This window comes from Girardinichthys multiradiatus, chromosome 5 (genome assembly GCF_021462225.1).
Source record: "Girardinichthys multiradiatus isolate DD_20200921_A chromosome 5, DD_fGirMul_XY1, whole genome shotgun sequence".
NCBI classification, from domain to species: Eukaryota; Metazoa; Chordata; class Actinopteri; order Cyprinodontiformes; family Goodeidae; genus Girardinichthys; species Girardinichthys multiradiatus.
In genome coordinates this window covers 47,308,736-47,331,945 of record NC_061798.1, presented here as the reverse complement: position 1 = coordinate 47,331,945, position 23,210 = coordinate 47,308,736, and the positions used below count along the sequence as shown (strand labels likewise).

The 23,210-nt window shown below is 40.5% G+C and overlaps 1 protein-coding gene across 4 annotated transcripts in view; it reads right to left on the bottom strand.

The window, feature by feature from the left end:
- Positions 1–18,858, bottom strand: part of tbc1d9 (TBC1 domain family, member 9 (with GRAM domain)) — a 30,514-nt gene extending 11,656 nt beyond the window's left edge. The window contains exons 1-10 of one of the 4 annotated variants that reach the window (XM_047365348.1): positions 18,140–18,858; positions 11,369–11,446; positions 10,645–10,755; positions 5,921–6,039; positions 5,077–5,305; positions 3,350–3,608; positions 2,790–2,997; positions 2,305–2,514; positions 1,358–1,522; positions 1,124–1,274 (exon numbers count right to left, since the gene is read on the bottom strand). In XM_047365348.1, the coding sequence (XP_047221304.1) occupies positions 1,124–1,274; positions 1,358–1,522; positions 2,305–2,514; positions 2,790–2,997; positions 3,350–3,608; positions 5,077–5,305; positions 5,921–6,039; positions 10,645–10,755; positions 11,369–11,446; positions 18,140–18,260 (1,651 nt within the window). In that variant the 5' untranslated portion in view covers positions 18,261–18,858. Of the gene's footprint in view, positions 1–1,123; positions 1,275–1,357; positions 1,523–2,304; positions 2,515–2,789; positions 2,998–3,349; positions 3,609–5,076; positions 5,306–5,920; positions 6,040–10,644; positions 10,756–11,368; positions 11,447–13,355; positions 13,888–18,139 lie in introns of those variants that run through there. The other 3 variants (XM_047365349.1, XM_047365351.1, XM_047365350.1) reach the window with 3 other exon arrangements.
- Positions 18,859–23,210: the final 4,352 nt, after the last annotated feature.

Below are 23,210 nucleotides of genomic sequence, written 5' to 3'. Positions count from 1 at the left end.
ATTAGTAAAGAGAGTCCACCTGTGTGTAATTTCATCTCAGTAGAAATCCTGCAGTCCTGTGAAGATAATCAGAAAAACAGCAGAAGGCCCGTGGTAACTCTGGACAGGACAACTAGTAGCTGTGTACTTCATATATCTTCACATGGAAGAGTGGGAAAAAGAAAGCCATTGTTGAAAGCAAGACAGAAGATGTTCTGCTTGCAGTTTTTTTTGCATGTAGAGGACACACCAAACATCTGGAAGAAGGTGCTCTGGTCAGATGAGACCATGACTTAAGTGTTTAGTCTGCGTGCACAATGCTACATATGGGTGAAAATTATCGCTGCACATCAGGTTGCTTACATGAACAATATATATTAAAACATGGCAGTACCTGCATCATGCTGTGGAGAAGTTTACCTTCCAGCAGGAAGATGGCCTTAAACATAGAGCCAGGGCTACAATGGAATAGTTTAGATCAAACCAGATTCATGTGTTAGAATGGTATAGTCAAAGTCCAGGCCTGAAACTCAATGGGATTAAGGTAGTCTTCGAAAGCCTAGCCACAGAACATCATGTTTACCTGCACTCTCATCCCATCTGACTGAGCTTGAGCTATTTTACAAAGAAGAACGTGTGTCTGGATCTGTCAAGCTGCTGGAGGCATGCCTCTGAAAACCTGCACCTGTAACTGCAGTGAAAAGTGGTTCTACAAAGTATTAATTCAAGAAGGCTGGACACAATGTACGTAAAACCTTTGAGATTTTTATAAAAACAAAGAAAATACTTTAAGCCATACAGTATTTTCCATACACCTGACTATGCACTACTTTGTGCTGGTCCATCACATGAAATCCCAATAAAAACACATTGATGTTTGTGGTTGTAATGTAACAGAATAAGAAGGTTCAAGGAGGACTAATGCTTTTTAAAGACACTGTAGTCTAACCTTAAGGAAGATTAGTCAAGTTGCAGAATATCAACAGCAGTTTTAAAAAAACTTCTCCCAGAAGATCTTAATCTGTCAACAGGATGTGTTTGGTTTACACAGCCTGCCTCTGATATGCACCAGGTTTCCTTTTCAGCTCAGTGTGTGGTTTCCAGCATGTGTTTTGCAGGTAAAATGTTTGAATCATTTCCTCACCTGAAAACAGCAGCCATAGCTCTCCTCTCATGCTCTCAGGGATGCCTTTGAGAACGAGCTCCTTCGTCTTCTCCGTGCGGTACATGCACACCCCCTCTCCATACTCTGTGAAGTGGTTCTTCCACCCCTGCTCCTTCAAGAACTCCTTGGCCTGGGACAAAATGAAGACAGCAAGAGTAAAGGCAGAGCAGGGAAAATGAATGGATTTTTGCATTTTTCGACAATCAGACTCACCAGTTTGGGATTAAACTCCTCAGGTGAGCGGCGCCGATACATGGTCATGAGGGCTTCTGAAGCTGTGGGCACGCTGTTGTCGTTCAGGTTGAAGGTGCGCTCGGCCTCTGAAGCCAGACTTTGCAGTGGACTGCAGGAAAGCAGGGAGCCATGATGGGAGTAAACCTGTAGATGGAAAACATTTAAGCTTTAAACAAGTACGATACTGCAGCTGCAGAAGTACACTAAAGTCTTTTGTCAGCACTCATTTCTTTAGGTTTTTGCAGCCACACTTTGCCATCTTTTAAAGTGAGGTTGATCAATATTGCTGTCCAGAGTCTTTAAAAATCAGCCAACGACCATAGAAGAGCTTTTAAATGTATTTTTAGTCCAGTACCTGAGGTATAAAATGCTCCTAAACTCAAGCAGTAAACAAGTGTTGTGTCAAAAACCAACAACGTGCAAAATGTTTAAGAAAAAACACTTAGGAAAATAAAAGCTCTGCCAAATAAAATATTAATGAACCAGGATCAATACATTAAACAGGACAAGCTCTCACTTTAAACTGCTAACTAATTTGCTTAGTGACTACTATAATCTATCTCTAACGCACTTTAAAACAACCACTGCTCCAACAAAGTGCCTCACAGATAAATCAAATTACCATTTAAAACATAAAACAAGTTAAAAAGGACCTGGTTAAAAACAACAACAAGACTGAGACTTGTGTAGATATTTGTTATACAAATGGTAATTTTAGGGCAATTCCATGATTTTCTTTTCTTCACTTAATTGGGGAATATGATATGTCATCAAGTTGAGTCATATTGGCTATTCTTTTATTCATGTATGCTACAGAGTAAAACAACTGACTGAATATCCTCCTAAAACAGTGATTCCATACTTTTTGTCAGAGGTTTCACAAACATTAGGAAGAAGATCTGAATGCACCAGACACCCGTTTCTACCTCGTCATCCGAGCTGCTGCTGCTGCTGTTGTTCAGCTCCCTTTCAAGGTAAATCTTGGAGGTGGTTTGCTGCAAAAAGTCGGAGATCCTCTGTACCAGGAAGTCTCTGTCTTTCAGATTGGCGAACAGAAACGTCATGCGATTCTTGGTGCTGATGGACAGTGGGCTGGGCAGCACGTTGGAGCTGTCTGCCTTCTCCACGATGGTCACCTGCAGGACACCAGGACACAATCTCATGTGAGTTAAATTAAAGCCATTAATACGAGAAAAAAAAAAAAAAACCCACAAAAACATTTAATTTCTTCATAATCTTCAAGTAAAACCTAAATAGTTTAGAGCTTCCTAAATACGTTACTCATCTCAGATCATAATCTGCATATTTACAATTTGTGTTTTCAGAAATCACAAAGGCAGTGAAGGACCAAAACATGCAAACTATTTCAACATAACCAAACTGTCATACTGATTAAAACAAAAAAACTAACCTCACGCAGAGGGATGATGAGGCTGCACATCGTCTCCTCCTTGCTGGTGAAGCAGATGTAGTTAGTGGACACAAACATCTGCCCCAGGATGTGCATCTTGTTGAAGGGCGTCCACAGAGTGCAGTCTGTGTGCCCGTCCAGTTTCTCGTCTTTAGGAAGACGAAAGAGAGCCCGGTAACGCTCACTCTTCGCTCTGGCATCCAGATCTCTAAAAGATGCAAAACTCTCCTGTTACATGATGTTTCACAGAGGCATTTTGCATAAAGATAAAAGGTTCTGGGCTGTTTTACAGCTTGTGTGAATGAATGGACAGATAAAGAAATGCTGTATGTAAAATGTGTTGAGTGTTCTGCATCAAGAAGCATAGAAAATCTATAAATGCACACCACAATGCTCTGTAGCCAAGTCAAATATTTGTCAAGATAAAATGTACCAAACAAAGAAACACAGATGTTAGGATTCATTTTAACGTCCACCCACACTTCCCCCTCTAAATAAATAAATTCCTTTGGATTCTAACATTATTTGGTGTTAACGTGGTTAGGCTGAATTTCTCATACCGCTTCAGCGCTGAAACCTTCTTGGGCGACTTCTTCAGCTTGGGCAGCGAGCGGTCCAGTTCGAAGCCTTTGTTGTCCAGCAGCCGCCGCATGGCGATGTTGGCCAGCTGCTCCGCCAGTTTGAAGGTCTCGTTGATGTTTAGGAAGACGGAGAAGACGTGCTCGTTGGCGCGGGTGCTCACCTTGATGACGTCGGGCAGGAGGAGGGTGGCGCTCTTCTCCAACTGGGTGATGTCTGCCCAGCGAACCACCAGTTTGGCTGAAAATTAAAAGAGAGGAAATTAGAGGTTTCAGTTTTAGATATGATTAAGCTATCCTCAACAGACCAAGGGTTGGTGTAATTAAACCTTAAGAAACTTGCTCTTTTATTTGATTTCAGACTTGTATCTAATCCTCCTTTCTTACCTAAAATTAAAAGAAATGTTGCTAATATACAAGTAATGACTTGTCTTTTAGGTTTCAGAGTTCATCATAGTACTGAAACCGGCCCTGGTGAAAGTCACAACTGATGTTCTCCTGGCCTCAGATGAATGACTGTACTTGTTCTGTTAGATCAGTGCTGCGTTTGATGCAGTTGATCACAATATCCTCTTAGAAAGGCTGGAACATGCTGTCGGGCTGAACGGAGCAGCGTAGATCCAGTCAGCTAAGTGGACATCAGGCATGTCTGGGAGACATTAAAACTTGTAAGACCTGATTTTCTGCTTCTAAATTCAGAAAAAACAAACGTTGTTGACTTTGGATCAGAGCATGTAAAAAAAAACAAAGAAAATTAGTACGTCTCTTACTGTGCAAGACATTCAATAGGCCTCTGGTTATAAAGTAAAGAACCTTGGTGTTATTTTTGACCAGGACATGTCATTTAAATCCCATATTAAACAGGTTTCTAGGATTTCCTTCTTTCATCTCCGGAACATTGCCAAAATTAGAAATATCCTGTCCAGGAGTGACGCTGAAAAACTAGTCCATTTGTTACTTCAAGGCTGGACTATTGTAATTCTTTACTATCAGGATGTCCACAAAATGCAGTTAAAAGCCTTCAGTTGATTCAAAATGCTGCAGCAAGAGTTCTGATGAAAATTAAAAAGAGAGATCATATTTCTCCTATTTTAGCTTCCCTTCATTGACTCCCTGTTAAATCCTGAATATAATTTAAAATTCTCCTCCTCACATATAAAGCCCTTAATGATTCAGCTCCATCATACATCAGAGATCTGATTGGTCCATAGGTTCCTAACAGAGCACTTTGTTCTCAGACTGCAGGTTTACTGGTGGTTCCTAGAGTCTCTAGAAGTAGAATGGGAGGCAGATCCTTTAGTTATCAGGCTCCTCTCCTGTGGAACCAGTTAGATGCGGCAAATGGTTGCTCACATTGAGCCTGGTTCTGCTGGAGGTTCTTCCTGTTAAAGAGGAGTTTTCCTTTCCACATGTTTACTCAATTCAAGGGTTTGCTGCAAAGTCAACAACTTGATGCCATCGATTTGGTTTCCATAGGCAACCTTTTAAGTTTTAGTTGGTGTTATAAACTGAATTTGACTGCAATGTATTATAACTACAGTTGAACTAAAATGAATGCAGTTGAATGTAAATATGTCTTTATAATTGGATTAATTTGATTACATATTTCCATATATAACCTGGATTTTAAAGTGCCTTGAGATAGGCGTAAAATGCATCTAATACTTGGGACACATTGTGTGTTGGATTAAGAAACAGATAATATGCACCTTCTTTTCCCAGTAGGTATGAATAGAAGCAGAGGTGGTTGATGCTGAGGTAAAGCCAACCCTGCCGGGGAACCTTCCCCTTCCAGTAGCTGCAGGAGTAATAATTGACCAGCTTCTCCTCCTCTGGCATCCCGAACAGTTTCCAAAACTTAGAGCTCGCCTCCTTAAACTTGTCTGTGTCGTCGTCCTCTTTGACATCATGATTCTTGTTGAACTCTGCAATGATTCCCTGGAACAAACCAGAAATAGTCGGCCTGAGGGAAAGAGCTGCTACATAAAACAACCGAGGATTAGAAAGTTTGTGGCATTAAAATCTGCCAGGCAATTTTATTTATATTTTTCTTTAGAATAAAAAGGCACCTTCTTGCTGGAAAATAATTTAAAAAATGTTTATGGATAAAAAGTGCTACAAAGATAAACCTTTAGTTTGAAGAGATGATTTCAAACTAATTTTGGGTCCTTGTGTGAGAACCGAATGTTGGGTAGAAAAATAAAACCTTTTTTGTCTCTATTATACAAAGACAGCTTCCATTCTTGTGCAAACTATCAATAAGTATTTTACTATCTCCCCACATTATGTGTAAAAGGTGTTATTACTAAAATAAATAAAAATACTTTGAAAGAGTCCACAAAGTGAGAGCAAAAACTAGGCAGATAAGATTGTGGAACTGATCCTGTGAGGTTGTAAACATTCTTATATGAATCCAAATCTTAACTTTTACTCAAGAAATAAAAATCCCATATTTAGAAATTCCACATTGTTGTCTAAAGACAGGCAAATATCTCAAGATTTTTTTTAAACATAATACAAAGGGGCCTTTCACCAGGCAGACAGAGGACTTACCTGCACTTTCCCCTTGACGAAGGTGGTAATATCGTTCTCGTTCTCGAAGATGGACAGAGTCTGCAGGAGGTTGTGTTCGAGCCACTCCCAGTGCTCCGTGATCTCTTTACGAGACGTTCCTGCAGAGGAGGAGGAGGGTGAGAAGCAGAAATAAAGGAGGACTGTTGCAGAAATACACTGGGCCCATGGTGTTATTATACTGCAGGCACAGTTGATCTAAAATGAGTGCAGTCCTTGATAAATCATTTGAAAACTCTCTCCATCTTTAACATAACATATCCTACACGAATTACCTGTAAATGAGAAAACATGAAGCATTTCTCTGTAAGCCATTAAACTAATAATTTGCTGAAGCACCTCTGCATTCACTTTCAGCCTTGAGTTGACACCTACCATCAATTACAGTAAATCCTATTAACTTAAAGATCGGCTGTCCTTACAGGATATTCCTGACATCTGCATCCTTTAGCTGAAGCCACTGTTTAAAGACAGATTACAAAGGACCAAAAACTCTCACTGTAAAAACATTCAGAGAGAACGATGCAAGTAATTTGCACAGAGAAGACCAGCAGGAAGCATTGGAGAAAATATGGGACAACAGTGTCATTATTAAAACAGGATATTTCCCTAAAACATATAAAAAGTCTGAAACTGGCCAGTGAAGCTTGCAAAAGTCCAACAGCGACACTAAAGGAGCTGCAGGATTTTCTCACAATTACTGGTTGAGTTAAACATGTGTCAATAGTCTCCTTTATTCTTTATATGTCTGGACTAAGAAGTCAGGTTGCAAGACAGAAGCCTTTTCGTCCAAAGTGTCCGGATAAAATATCCTAAATGTGGGGGAATGTGTCACGGTCTAATTAAAACCAAGTTTAAAGTTCTGGCCTTAACGCCAAAAGCCACTGTGAAACATGATGGTGCCAGCAATCTGAATTCAGGATATGTTAGGATGGTTGTTGCATTAAAATGCAGAAACAAATTCAAAAATTATTTATCATGGTGTCATTTTTTTTCATCCTGTGTCCACATGGAAAATCAGCTGTTAATCTGAACTTCACGAAATAAAAATGTACTTTAAAATGGCCGCAATATGTCGATAAAACAGTTAAACCAGCAGTATATTCATAGTCTGGTGCCATGTTTTTCTTTTTTCTAAAAACGACAAACAGTCTTTCATAATAAATGTAGTATTTGGCTTTTAAACAGTTTATCCAAAAAAAAAAAAACAGACCAAGAGAGAGATCCCCTCGGGCTCTGAGAAACAGAACAACCAAACAGTGAGTTGCGAGTTTATCTAACAGAAGAAATGAGGACAAACAACCCTGCAAGTCAACGACCGCTTTAAGCTTTCATTTCCAGTCATTCTGGTCTGTTCTTGCTGAATTCAGTCGCCGCCGAGCCGTGACATTAACATACAGATTATTTAGGTAGAAACTGACCCCGAACAGTGATGGCTGCACTGTGGACCATTATAGCTCAATGCTACAGCTAACAGACTTCACTTAAAGCACTCTGACCACATTAGACATGAACTGGGAGGAGGAACAGCGAACTGGGAGAAGAACAGAAAGGAGCTGGATCTATTTTAGAGTTAAGCTGTTCTGTTAAAAGTCCTCTATTTCAGACAAACAGATCAAACTCTTCTCACACATTTTATAACATATTGTTGTTCACCTCTCTACTGTTCGTGCGTCTCACAGAAAATTGAGCATTATTTAATAAAAAAATTGCAGCTCTTTATAGCAGACTGATTATCAACATGTCCCTAAAAAACACCTTTATGATCAATTTATTCGGATTCTTCGAGTTTAGTGAATTTGCCATATATGCACATAAAGGAAACAAATTTCCTGCTAATTGGACACAAAAACCTAAAACATAATGTTAGTAAATGTGGTGAAGACGATATGACCGGAAGATTTAACCAAACAGTGTTAATATTTCTGCCTTTCTACCTCTGATGTGGACTTTGAGCCTTCCAACGCTGCACGTATAAACAGTTGATGTATTTTATTAATAGATTAAGTAACATAAGAAAACCTGATGTGAGAAGAGTTCATTACACACAGACCTTGCTTTAGCTCAGTCAGGAAACACCAACAGTAAATGATCTATCTCCAACTTCTTAAAAACTCAGCATTAACCTAAAACAAAGCCACAATAAAGACAACAGTGCCTCTATTGTAACTAATCAAACGTTGATGCATTTAAGCTGCATGAATTATCCCTGGCTGTCTGTCCATGATCCAATTTTACACCTAAAAGGCAAGATTATAGAAAAGGACTGTGTAAATTTTACTAAAGCCAAATGCTAAATAAGGAAGGAAAAACTGATAAAACCCCTTCAAAAGATCAGCAGAAAATAATTGATTCCTGCAGTCCTGCTCTGAAACCAGCAGGACATGAGGTAATGCCGTTAACATGGGAAAAGGCATGTTTTGTAGGGATAAAATTACAGCAGGGTCCGAAATAAAGAAGTTTAAATGCACTTTGAAGGGTGCAAATAAAACCGGATGAATTCCTAAGAAAAGATTTGATGTATGAAAAAGAGTTTAGGTTGCTTTGTCTTAGAGCGCCAGAAAAAAGTCCCATTCAGTCAGAATCGAAATGAAAAGAGCCTCCCACCTCCCTCTATAAAAGATTCAACACGTAAATCCATCCTTCCTGAAACTTCTTAATCCTAGCTTCTGCATATATTCCGAACCCATTCAGCCAATGGCTTCTTCCAGATCCTCGACATTCTCCATCAGAAAAGTGGCCGGGGTTGGAAAGGGATGGAGGAACGCACAGTGCATGTAGGGGGTGGGGGTCAAAACCCCAGCAGTAAGAGGTGTGCTGTGAATGTTGAGCAATACATGAGTAATACCATAGATATCCATCAATGTAGCCACAAGTATTAAATCTTAACATGGATGTTAACTAAAGTTGGTAAATATATTTGAGCAAAATCTTGACTAAAACAACTGTCTTTAATATTTTATCTTCCAGGTTAATTCCAAGGAAAGTTTCGTCTGTCTTTAATACAGGTCCTTCTCAAAATATTAGCATATTGTGATAAAGTTCATTATTTTCCATAATGTCATGATGAAAATTTAACATTCATATATTTTAGATTCATTGCACACTAACTGAAATATTTCAGGTCTTTTATTGTCTTAATATGGATGATTTTGGCATACAGCTCATGAAAACCCAAAATTCTTATCTCACAAAATTAGCATATTTCATCCGACCAATAAAAGAAAAGTGTTTTTAATACAAAAAACATCAACCTTCAAATAATCATGTACAGTTATGCACTCAATACTTGGTCGGGAATCCTTTGGCAGAAATGACTGCTTCAATGCGGCGTGGCATGGAGGCAATCAGCCTGTGGCACTGCTGAGGTCTTATGGAGGCCCAGGATGCTTCGATAGCGGCCTTTAGCTCATCCAGAGTGTTGGGTCTTGAGTCTCTCAACGTTCTCTTCACAATATCCCACAGATTCTCTATGGGGTTCAGGTCAGGAGAGTTGGCAGGCCAATTGAGCACAGTGATACCATGGTCAGTAAACCATTTACCAGTGGTTTTGGCACTGTGAGCAGGTGCCAGGTCGTACTGAAAAATGAAATCTTCATCTCCATAAAGCTTTTCAGCAGATGGAAGCATGAAGTGCTCCAAAATCTCCTGATAGCTAGCTGCATTGACCCTGCCCTTGATAAAACACAGTGGACCAACACCAGCAGCTGACACAGCACCCCAGACCATCACTGACTGTGGGTACTTGACACTGGACTTCTGGCATTTCCTTCTCCCCAGTCTTCCTCCAGACTCTGGCACCTTGATTTCTGAATGACATGCAGAATTTGCTTTCATCCGAAAAAAGTACTTTGGACCACTGAGCAACAGTCCAGTGCTGCTTCTCTGTAGCCCAGGTCAGGCGCTTCTGCCGCTGTTTCTGGTTCAAAAGTGGCTTGACCTGGGGAATGCGGCACCTGTAGCCCATTTCCTGCACACGCCTGTGCACGGTGGCTCTGGATGTTTCTACTCCAGACTCAGTCCACTGCTTCCGCAGGTCCCCCAAGGTCTGGAATCGGCCCTTCTCCACAATCTTCCTCAGGGTCCGGTCACCTCTTCTCGTTGTGCAGCGTTTTCTGCCAAACTTTTTCCTTCCCACTGAGGTGCCTTGATACAGCACTCTGGGAACAGCCTATTCGTTCAGAAATGTCTTTCTGTGTCTTACCCTCTTGCTTGAGGGTGTCAATAGTGGCCTTCTGGACAGCAGTCAGGTCGGCAGTCTTACCCATGATTGGGGTTTTGAGTGATGAACCAGGCTGGGAGTTTTAAAGGCCTCAGGAATCTTTTGCAGGTGTTTAGAGTTAACTCGTTGATTCAGATGATTAGGTTCATAGCTCGTTTAGAGACCCTTTTAATGATATGCTAATTTTGTGAGATAGGAATTTTGGGTTTTCATGAACTGTATGCCAAAATCATCCGTATTAAGACAATAAAAGACCTGAAATATTTCAGTTAGTGTGCAATGAATCTAAAATATATGAATGTTAAATTTTCATCATGACATTATGGAAAATAATGAACTTTATCACAATATGCTAATATTTTGAGAAGGACCTGTATTTTATCTTCTTCCAGGTTTATTCCAAGGAAAGTTTGCAACTTTAAAAAAAGAGTTTGCAACCCCAACAGCCTCTCAGATTTGGTGCCAAGGGTGAAGGCTCTCATACCATGAGCGATGATACAGTACACTAAAGAGTCGGGAGTCTGGTAGAGGATCCTATAAGGAGCCATCCGAGCACTCGAGTCCAGAACGACATCCAGAGTCCCAACAAGCAAACCTGCAAGGGCAGAAAGTTAATCATGAATAAAACCCAGTAGTTTTAAAGTCCAAACAGTTTTCTAGCAAACAGGAGGGGAAAATGTTCATTTTTTGTCTCAATGCAATAAACAAAACTCTTTGATGACTATTTATGACACCTTAAAGTGGTTGTAGACAAAATGACTTGCAGGAGGCGTAAAGGTCCCTGAAGATCAAAGACAAAACTACCAACAATAAACCTGTTGCAGTATCTTTCTTTGTTTCAACTCAAAGAAAACAGGGAGAACTTCACAATTTAAATTTCCAAAAAACATCCTGTGGCAAAAACTTCTCCACCTCATGTTTACTTACTAACCAGGACAGAACAGCCATCTTCTGCATGCATCACTACTGTTACTGCACTGCATTTTTCAAATGAATCATCTTTAAATTATAGATCAGTTATAACTAATGGCCTTATGTTAATAAGTCAGTTAATAATGTATTGATTGGTTATAGAATAATTTGTTTTGTCAAACTGGAGGAAATAACTGACTGCTCATCCAGCTTTTTGCTCTGACATTTCAGTGCTTCTCAAACTTAAATCTTCCTCCTTAACAAGTTAAAACCAGTTAATGTAACAGCAGAGTTACCTCTATTTGGGCTTTTTAGCCAGTCGTGTGCAGAACCTTTACATTGCAACAAGGCGGCTGATCTGTAGCAATGAAATCCTTGTAGAGAAGAAAAATACAGACTCTGTTCAGACCCTGGTGATTCACGTGCAAGTAGACAACTATAAATTAGAGCCTTCCCTGCAAGTATTAAAATTAGGCCTGAGGAAAGAGATCTAGATCCAATTTCAGCATTCAGTTTGTTTCATCTCACACCTGCCATCAATTGTAGTGAATAACCGGAAATAAAGTTTGACTGTTCTAGTAGAATCTTCCTAACATTTGTATCCTTTAGCTAAAGCCTCAGGTTGCAAACGTTACCAAGGACCGAAAAGATCTTATTGTACAAAGGTATAAGTCAGGAGGAGGGCACAAAACCACCCAAAGCATTTTATATTTAAATTGTTAATTACTTTAAAACTTAAAGAGCCACATGCGACAACAGTCTGTCAGTCTGGACCAAGTGGTAGGTTTGCAAGACGGGATTCTTTGCTTCCATACAAACGCTGTAGGAGAATGGAACCTCCTTCACAAAACATTCCCATCAGAAGTCTGCAAAGACGACCCTCTGAGCTGCCTCCAACCAATCATAAATCCGTGTGTAGATGGCGATATCCCGCACAGCTGAGAGCTTTCCCAGATGAAGCTGGCAGTGCAGGAAGACAGTAGATTAAGTGCAGCGTTGACGTCATTTTGATGAGCCAGGGCTGATCCAGGCCTTGTGGCAATTTCTTTATTGTTAATGTACTTTTTTCTTTTTCTTTTTTGATTTTGTCTAAAATCCTAAAACGAGTAAGAGTAAGTTTACTTCCCCCTAATTTATTTTATGCCGGTGACCTTAATACTCCGTTGTACTTCGGAGTCTTGTTAATGCTTTTGAATCCAGCGGCTGGCTGGTCGCACAAACCATATTTCACATGTTCATACCAATAAACGGTAAATGGGCTGAATTTCTAAAGCTCTTTTTCAGCCATACCAACCACTCAAAGCGCTGTATACTAGAGCCACATTCACCTAATTGACACATTCATACACAGGCATGCAAATCAGTAGGCAAGTTAGGGTTAAGTGCCTTGCCCAAGGGCACATCAACATGTGGCAGGATTGAAACCACAACTTCCAGATTGCAAGACGAGTACTCTCCCCACAGAACCTGCATTAATGGTGCATTCTATTAACCTCGGACGTTGGAACTGGGGAGACAGATTTTATGTAATCTCCAAGTTATAGCAATCCTAGTTTTCCACTTGTTATGTTTGGGGGACTTTGGACATTCCAGTTTCCAAGTTCAAGGTCCGATATTCCGACATTCAAGTACAAATGGAACGCACCATTAGCTCCATCTAGTTGTGAATAAATTACTTAGAATACAAGTTTGAAGATTGAATTGCACCTGAAACATCCCAATCAACAATTATATTTGTATTTCCATGCTGCATTTCTTAGGTTAATGAAATCATATCAAACATTTAAGCCATATTCTGTGGCTTACTGGCTGATGAAAAGCTTTGCAATTCTGCAGACTAGTTTGTGCGGGGCCAACTGCAGTAAACCCTGCTCCTCCACAGATATACATTTAACTGACAGCAAGAAAAGAGGTTATTTTTGTTTCAAAGCTGCTTTGTGACAAACAGCGTGACTCATGCATAAAATGAGAAGGTTGGGGGGGGGGGGGGGGGGGGGGCGGAGGAGGCAAAGAAGGAGAAAAATTAAAAATTCCTCATTTTTACATAGTGAGAAACTGGCGTAGGGAATAAAGCTAGTTTCTCCTCTTAAGTTTTCCCATTTTACTTTTAACATTCAGTACCAATTTATCTTGGCAAAAAGCTGACACGTACCAACATAAACAAGCCGTGAATGCAAAAACAGCTTCCTCTTTGACTACAGAAAACCAGCAAGTTAATGCAAAGTCATAGCTATTGCTTGCATGCCGATCTGAAAAAGCACTTCAAGGCGTTAGCCAACTTACATCAACATGTGAAGATCTGTTGCTTCCTTCAGAAACCTTGTGGTGAAATTTTGTGAAAACTAGCAGCTCTGGACTTAAGTTGCCCCGTATGGAACGACTGGTTTGACCGACGTGTGAGTTGAGGTTAATTTCAGGAAACTCTCAGGAAACTGCAGTGGGGAAATCCTCAAAACAAAGTCTTTGGGTTATTTTAACAATTAGCTACATATCAGTCAGTTTTTAAGTCAGCACTGGGTTTGGGTTTCTCTTTTACTCAACTGGTGATGCCAAACATCACGCCTGGAGGATTACCTCATAGAAACAACGTGCCTCCACTCACCACAACCTAAAAAACATAGACATCAAAGCAAGGCCAAAACAAAGTAGCATTATCAGTCCAATTATTCTTTCCGACTGGAAAACTCCTCAGAAAGAGGCTGCTGACCAGAATAGACCCTAAGAATCATTTTTCTAAGAAATGAGGACAATCAGATGTTCCCGCTGCCAGAGCGAAACAAATCACATTCTCTGACCATGTTTTTCCATGTGGTTAGGAACAAAATAAATAGGCCCACACCATGTGAACAGTTAGTTGAATTACTTGTTTCTATTGTTAACATGTTCAGCCACCCCCCACACAACTTGAAAAATCTGAAGTGGGTAACCACAAATGTCAACAATCTCCCCCAGACCTGAAACAGATACAAAAACAGATGAAACAAACCAAATAGATTACCAACAGCATGGCAACAAAACTTTCCCATCATCTCAGCCAATGTTTCACTACAAGCTGAGACCTGCAGAAGGATATGCCTGAAATAATCATCTGCATTATGAAATACTGTGCAATATATATATAATCTTTATATATATATATATATATATATATATATAATCTTTTTTATATATATATATATATATATATATATATATATATATATATATATATATATATATATATATATATATATATATATATTGATAGTGCAATTTTATGCAATGAGCACCCACGTGTCAAATTGTGCAACAACTGACTCAACAACCTGTGACTTAAAGCATTTGCAGTGAGATCAAATGGGGTTTTGTTGTGATTTTTGTAATTTTGTTGAGAGTAAAAAGGAAGCTCCTAGAAATTTGCTCTTGCGGCTTTTGAAGCTTTTTCTTCCATATGAAACCTGGAATATGAGATAAACATTCAAATTTAACTGCACTTCACCTGGAATGGCACATAATGGAAATGAGATACTTTAAAATACACAAATCAGCAGGGCTTATTCCACCTGGTAGGAATGCATATGCAAAGTACTGCAGGTAAACATAGTAGTGCCTTCAACATTTACAATAAACCGTCAAGAAAAACTCGAGGTCTCTGAATGATTTCTTTTACAGATTTTACAAGTTTGGGGACGTTACCTACATAATTTTGTAGGGTTCCTACAGTTTAAAATTGTTTTACTGAGATGCTGGAGAAAGTGTCTGAGTGACCAGATGCAGAGGTGCTCTTTTGGCATCCGTTGCTGCACACTGCTGGTCAGCTGACTGAAGAATCTGGCAGAACATTTGTGTTAAAGTCAGAGTTAATTGTGCACGTGTTTGACAACATTACCAGCACTTGATGGAGTTTGAAGGAGGTCCCAGTTCAGGTTTGTATGGATCCAGGTGGCAATACCATTGTTGCAAATTGTTTGCAAGACGCAACATATTTTGGTACAATACCCATCAGGACTCTTTGACATGCCCCATGCAGATATGATGTCATGCTAACCCACAATGCACTACCCACCAATCTGTCTCTACAAAACATCTTCTGTCTTTTGGTTTTTACTCACTGTCCTGACTGTCAGATGTTCAGGCAACTGCCTGATCATTCAAATCATTCCTTCTCTGTGCTAAGTACTAACCCATGCTCTGGTCTTGGCATAAACCTCAGGTGGAATCTCCTGGGAAAGGGATTAAATGCGGAACCGAGCATGTTCAGAAAAAGGGATGACCTGTTATAAATTTCAGCCTGGAAAGTTTCCAGAGATGATCATCATTCCTTCTCATAGTATCATAATATCGCATCACAGCCCCTCTTCACGCTGGATCTGTTTCACTGTATTCTGCAAACTACAAATCCACACCTCATGATTCTGACTCAACATTCCATCGGGTTTTCCATTTGTCAGTGTCCCCAGCAAACCTTCCAGCAGCAGCGGCACTGCAAATTTCCGCTTGTGCTGAGCCTCCGATTGAAATGCTCTGCTCTGGTGCTGATGGTGGCTTCCCAGCATCCTGAGGGAACAGCTTGAGGGCACTGCCAGTGCTGCCGATTGCTGCTCAGTAGCAACTGGCACGCACGGCAAGTCAGCAAGCAGCTTTTAACATAACGATGGCATCATCCCCGACCACAACCTGGCACATTTCATTTAGCCAAAACAGAGACTGCAAAGTTCATTAGATGTGGGGCAGGTGTCACCTTTAGAAATGACTGGACTTATCAAAAATGATCTCACTTTATAAATGTGTCTTTAGAATGATACTGGTTCTTATTATGTAGATCAACAACTCTGGTTTACTCTAAAGCTGCATTTTACCTGTGGATTAGGTGACCAATAAGCACCTTTAGAGAACACAGGCATCAAGATGCGAACCGAGTATCAGAGAGTGGAACGTGTTTTACTATCATCTTGAAAATGCTGGAGATAAATTTAATAAGGGTGATTTATTTATAAGAAAGCTCACATGCAATGCTTCTGGATATCCGGAAACCTCAGGAGACCAATGCATGTGTAGAAGATACAAAGAGTGGACAAGACTCAAAAAGGTCCCCTGGCGTACGCACCACAGCTAGCAGCAACAGGAAGTTAGAATAGTAGAGTCTTAAAACCTCCATGAGACATTGCTTCAAAAGTTGTGGGGATTCTTCATCATCTAGTTATGACAACCAATTAGATGACATTAAATGACAAATTTGGTGTAAGGGCCAGAATTGAGGCTAACCTCAAATGACAGTTGTTGCACAATTTGACACGTGGGTGCTCATTGCCATACTTTGGCAGTCCATTGGCAGTGTTCAACACCAATTTCAGTAGGCCGATTTTTGCCGAAATAGTTTTGCCCTTATAGCTGTTGCTGGCACAGCTGCATCTAATTAAAGCTTTGTTATTGATCTGATAGCACACAGACTGCAGCCGCGCCGACTGTCCTCTGGGGTCTGCTTGTAGCTGTCCAACAGAAGGCAGCTATTGTTTCTCAATGTTTACGTCTACACAGCAACACTGGGCTGCTCGCAGACGCAAACACTTTGTCATCGAACAAATATGTGACTAAAGGACATTGATTGTGCTGAGAGAAGCAGACAGAAAAAGGCTGATATAAAGAGAATGAAAATGATTAATTATTGTGTGGTTTTACTCTAAGAAGATGGAGGTTCTGTTAACAGGCAATATCTGGCATGCCAAAAAGAGTAGCAGTGTTTTAGATATTTCCAACCTGGATCTGGAAATGGCTTGTAACCATGGGAGCTGCATTGTATGGGGTTGGTAAGTAAGTAAGTTGAAGTGGTTCAGGTATGTGATCAGGGGTCCTCCTTTCGGGGGTTTTCCAAACATGTCCAAATGGGAGGAGATCATGAGGTGTACCCAGAACTTGCTGGAAGGACTATTCATTCTTTCTGGCATTAGAATGCCTTGAGATACCCCAGTATGAGCTGGAGGGTGTTATCGGAAGAGGGTTGGCCAGGTTTGCTTCTTGGGCTTTTTACTTCCACAAACCCAATCTTCGATAAGCAAAAGAAAATGGATGGATGCCTTTACGAAATTCAAGACGTCCCAAAGAGTGGTGTTAATACCTGAATTATACAAACAGTGAATGTCTTCATCAGTTTTCCTAGTGTTGACTAGAGGGCTAGAAAGCAAACATATGAAAACTCCTTCATCATTAAGCTTCTGCTGTCAGGGTTAACAGGAAGACAAGCCTGAAAAAAGAACTCAAAGTGATCTATGAACAGCTAATTGTCTGAACTTTAAACATTAGTCCTCAATTTCCTAAAAGCCCCAACCCTGAAAATGTTTTCCTCCAGTGCACCATAATCTACACACTAACAGTCAAAAAACTGCAGTCAAGTATTTTAAAGCACCAAAATCAGCACTCCAACTTACAGAATCGTTACTGTCAGCTGATTCCAGGTCAGAAAATGTCCTGCACTTAACTCACAGAACATCAAGATCTCAATTTATGAACTTTGGCCAGTCAAATCAAAAACCTGTGTCCTTCCAACTCCTCATCTTCCTGCTGCCTTATCCATTTTGGATGGAGAAAGCCAAAGAGGAGGAGGAGTGAGGAAAAGAAGAAGAGGGATGATTCAGCATGAAGAAGCAAACAGACTGGCTCTCAGGCTGTTAGGCAAACAGATCCCCTGTTATTCAGCCTCTTGGCAGCAGCAGCACAATGGAAGGCATCGTTGTTTGGGCTGTTGTGGCTGAAATCTAATTTCTGCAGCAGACAGTAATATCCTAAATCACCTGATAAGACAAACATAAGTCATTTCGTGTGGAGGCTTGGTGATCAATCAGCAGATAAGATTACGCTTTATTTCCTCGTGAGCTGGTTTATTTCCGCGAACAAAGCTGGGCAGATCAATTAGCAACATTATTGATTTGTTATTGAAGGTGAAAGGTCGCCTCACAGCTGAGTGATCACGTGGTCATCTCCTTACAATTTAAACCTGTCACACTAAAGCCGATTTCTTTAATTATTCACAATTTATTATTTATTATCATTATTATTAAGAGTGATGTTGCAGAATCAAGGCTGGGACTCACCGGCCAGTCCTCCTCCTCCATCCCCGTGGCCTTTCCGTCTCTGGAGGATGAAGAACGGATTCGCTCTCTCGGTGATCCATAGCGCTCCCGCCAGTAACACATCTTCGGGAATGACCCACATATTTCTATTTATCTTATTTTATTACAGAATCATTGGATACACTCTGCCGCCAGACTGGTTCTATGCAAGTATTAAATAATGTTAATTAAACACAACGGAGGCCTGGTTATTCACCTGGGCTAATCTCTACCATACAAACCATCTACAATTTAATGTTCAAGGCAAATTAATAACATAAAAACCCGCACACAAGCGTTACTATAAATAGACCAAGCAGTTAGTGAACGGCTTGATTCGGCCTGTAAACAGCTGCTGTTCACCAGCAGCTTCTGCCACAGAGTTTAAAGGAAAACTGTATTTCTTTAAGGGGCCGGAGGCAGCCTGGCTCGGTTCGCCGCAGGAGTTGAGCTGGATTCAGTCTTTGTTGTCCATGATCCGCGGCAGGTGCGAATCAGTCCGCGGACAGCGCTTGTTTACGGCGTTGTTTTATTAACTAGCAGGCGATTTATCCACAGGAACAGACCGACATGTATTGATGCTGCGATATCCGTCTGTGTCCCAATGAATACCCACGAAATTAACGCCAAGAGCCCGATAATAACGCTGCGGTTCTCCGCTCCTCCTCCTGTTCCTCAGTCGCTGCTGCACACAACATAAAGCGCTATGGATGGAAAGCCGATTGAGCATTTATTCTATGCCACTGCTGTCGATGACGATTTTCCAACACAGGTTTCAGGACCTCCTCCGGAAAGTTCCAAGGCGACGCCAGATTGGTCTACTGATAGATAGATAGATAGATAGATAGATAGATAGATAGATAGATAGATAGATAGATAGATAGATAGATAGATAGATAGATAGATAGATAGATAGATAGATAGATAGATAGATAGATAGATTCTTTGATTACAGCATTTTAAAATTCAGTTTCAGTCATACATAATCCATACATTTTCAAAGCCATTCATAAATAAATGTGGTTTGTATCATATTACCACAGAGCATTTAAACAATGTTTTTTTTTTAAGGCTATCTCTTCCTTTAGCGCTCAGCTTCATTGGTTTCATGATCCATGGCATACCACCACATCCAGGTTTGTATATTTTGCGTGTCCCGGTTAAGGAGGATAAAGCTGGAAAAGTGAGTTGCCTAGATAATTATAGGCCGATTGCACTAGCCACCATCTTATGAAAAGTAACACAAATAATCATGCTTGATAGAGATGGTGTTTTCACATCTTCCCTTTATAATCTGTTTGGTTTAAACCAAAGCATAGCGCTGGCATGTCACCTACATGCACTGAAGGAAACTAAATTTGTGTTGTGCCAAATATGTATCTGTCCTCATGTGTTTAATTTGTGCTTCTAAAGACTCCGGACGTGCTGCTCTTCAAATTTCCAACTAGCTAACAGAAGAAAATCCTTACCCCCTCTGAGTTAATTAAATGCTCATAGGACTTTCCATACATAGAGCTCGCCTGTCATCACCTCCCAAGAGTCCAAGGAGCACGAGACAAAAAATATTGCATCTCCTTGACTGAAAGTATCTAGTTTTAAGTGTTTACTTTAACCTGCACTCAAGAGGGAACAAAATGTCATGCTGTTGTTTGTCTACTGATGGAACCTAACCGAAGGTCACACTGACAGCAGACCCTCATGATGTTTCTGAACCTCAATGCGCATTTTAGTGTTCCAAGACATTCACCCTATTACCCTGCAGGACAAATATAAATATTACTTCTATAACTGTGGTAATATCCATGACATAATGCATTTTCCGGACTTAAACCCTCATTTTGCAGGTCGCAAGTAAACATCTTGTGTTGAATAAAAGGCCGTGTGCAGATCTATGTTGTGCAACGAATCTTTTGCGAGGAATTTTTATCGTGTTGATAGTTGTTAGAGAGGACTTTGTTGTTAAACACACACACACACACACACACACACACACACACACACACACACACACACACACACACACACACACACACACAGAGTTTTTGAGAAGAGTTGCAAATGGACTTCATTTGACGAATTACAATTTGAGCTCCGGTCAGATAAAAAAAACTTTCCACCTTACATGCAAAAGGCCATGTGTGGCACAGAAAACTAACACTGCAAATGGCCCTGAATGCATCATCACCACGGTGAAACATGGTGGCCGCAGCATCATGCTGTGGACATCCTTTTCCTAATTTGGAACCGTGAATCTGGTCAGAGTTAATGGGAAGACGGGAAATTAAATATTCAGTTATTAAGGAATGTTCAAATTTTGATTTCCCATCTAAACTAAAGACAATCCTTCAAGAAAACTTGTTAGAGGCTGTTAAAGACTCGAGACTGGGTCGGAGGTTCACCTTCCAGCAGGACGATGACCATAAGCATACAACCAGAGCCATAATGGGATGGTTTAGATCAAAGGCTATTCAGACAATGGTCTAGTCAAAGAGCCGACCTAAATCCAGAAGAGAATCTATTGTAAGACTTGAAAACGGATGTTCACAGACATTCACCATCCAATTTCACTGAACTTAAGATATTTTACAAAGAATTGGCAGAGGTTTAGGTTTCTTAATGTTCATAGTTGGTAGAGACATTGCCCCCCAAAAATCTCAGCTGTAGTTACACAAAATATGGTTATATCAAGTATTAACTGAGGGGAGCTGAATATACAGTATATATTCACACACAACAGCGATTCAACTTCACGTCTGTCATATTTTGGTTCATATTTTATCCCAAAATTTGTCATTTTAAAATGATGGGTTGGATACCCTTGCAAGGCAACAAGATATAAACTCTGTTCGGATGACTTGGAGCTCAGAGTTTAAGTTTTAGGAAAAGACTGCTGAGATTTCAACCAGTGCCCTTGTAGTGAGGTGATACTGCTAACCACCAACCATCGGGCAACCCAGAATCAGATATGTGTCCTTAAAAGTCTGCTTGAATTTCAGAATAAAATCTAAGTTCGGGAGCAAAGAAACATGAACACCTCTCTCACACACACACATCCTGAGAGCAGCTTTGCTTTGCTATCTGTGGTCTGAGGCCTCAAAAACAGGATACAGAAAGATGGGCGAGCAGCAGTTCACTCTTCGGTTGACTCAGCTCTGGTTTTAGGTAGTTGTTTACGAACTTTCCCCTTCAGTGAACCACACCGAGTCAACACACCGCAGACTCTCCTGGCTGACATGGTTACAGCTGCAGAGGCAGAAATGACTGGTTCACCGTACAGTACCTTTGCTTTGGTTTCCCCCCTGTGTGTGTTCATAATAGCGAGGACTGAACTGTGGGCTGGTGGGAATGATAATAATATCAGTTCTTGACCTTTTAATATCAATCATTCAACCATTTAATTTATGCAATGTATTAAAAAGAAATTGCTTTGAGGGCAGCGTACAAAATAAAATCTTTTATTGATGGGACGGTTAGTGTGTGTTGGGGGGATTCCTCTTCATCTTATTCTGTCCAAGTTTAAAATAAACATTTTTACTCATGAAGAAAAGAATGACAGTATTCACAGTATAGTTGTCCTGCGCCGTCAGATGAGAACAATTCATCTCAGACTATTTGTTCCACTTCTTGATTCCTAATTCACATCCCTATTCTTTGCAAACACTGACTCACTTCTTCTTTTAAAGGAAGGGAAGAAAACATTGCCTGTTTGTTTTACTTTTGGTATTTTTTGGCTCCTTTTTTAGATCAACTAAAGGACAGGAATTCACAGTGTTTAAAAGAATTAACATGGTTCAAACATGTATTTCTTACCGTTTGGCGAATAGAAAACATGACTGAAAACTAAGACAAAGCGTTATCACTATTTTTCCCAGCCCTGCTAAAACGTCAAAAAAATCCTTAAATTAAATATATCTTTATTCTGGGAGGATGAAAAATACAATTTTTAATTTGAGCACGTTTGTTCAGTAGGGAAATAAATACCACATCAACCAGGGTTAGGGTAGAGATCTGGGTCCTCTCTGATGCTCTATTCTCTTCTGCTCCCCCTACAGGAACCCCTGAGGATTTTGGGGCTGAGAAATGAGATGATCATGGAAGAAGGTTGATTTTGTGTCTGGAAAACCATTTTTGTTTGTTTGTCATTATCCTGCTAAAAGACCCAATCACAAATCATTTTCAGTTTTCTGAGGCCCCTATGTCCATAAATGTGCTGGTATTTTAAAGGATTCATGATACAATGGGTGCTTACAATGTTCCTGGGAACTTTGGAAGAGAAACAGGCCCACAGCATCACAAATCCTCCATCATAGATTAACACTGAACATGAGGTGCTTTCCCACAGTTTAATTCTTTGATCCACTTAGGGTTTGTAGCAAAAAAAGCTCAATCTTGAGTTATTTAGGAACCAAGAAGGGGAACCATTTTATGCTTGAATGATTTATAGAGTTATAGAGTTAAGTGACACAACAACAAACAAAACGTTAGCCTCATAGCTTAACTGTCTAAGTCATATGACTTAGACAGTTAAGCTAAAGTCATCTTAAAACGTTTAAGTACTGGACTGAAAATCCATCCATCCGTCCATTCATTGTCTTCTGCTTTTCCGGGGTCGGGTCACGGGGCCAGCAGCCTAAGCAGAGACACCCAGACTTCCCTCTCCACAGCCACTTGGGCCAGCTTGTCTGGGAGAATCCCAAAGCTTTCCCATGCCAGCCATGAAACATAGTCCATCCAGCGTGTCCTGGGTCTTCCTCTGGGCCTCCTCCCGGTGGGATGTGCCTGGAACACCTCACCAGGGAGGCGTCCGGGAGGCCTAACCAGATGCCCGAGCAACCTCAACTGGCTCCTCTTGACCTGGAGAAGCAGCGGCTCTACTCAGAGTTCCTCCCGGATGACCGAGCATCTCACCCTATCTCTAACAGAGAGTCCAGACACCCTGTGGAGGAAACTCATTTCGGCCGCTTGTATCTGTAATCTCGTTCTTTCGGTCATGACCCAAAGCTTATGACCATAGGTGAGGGTAGGAACGTAGATCGACCTGTAAATCGAGAGC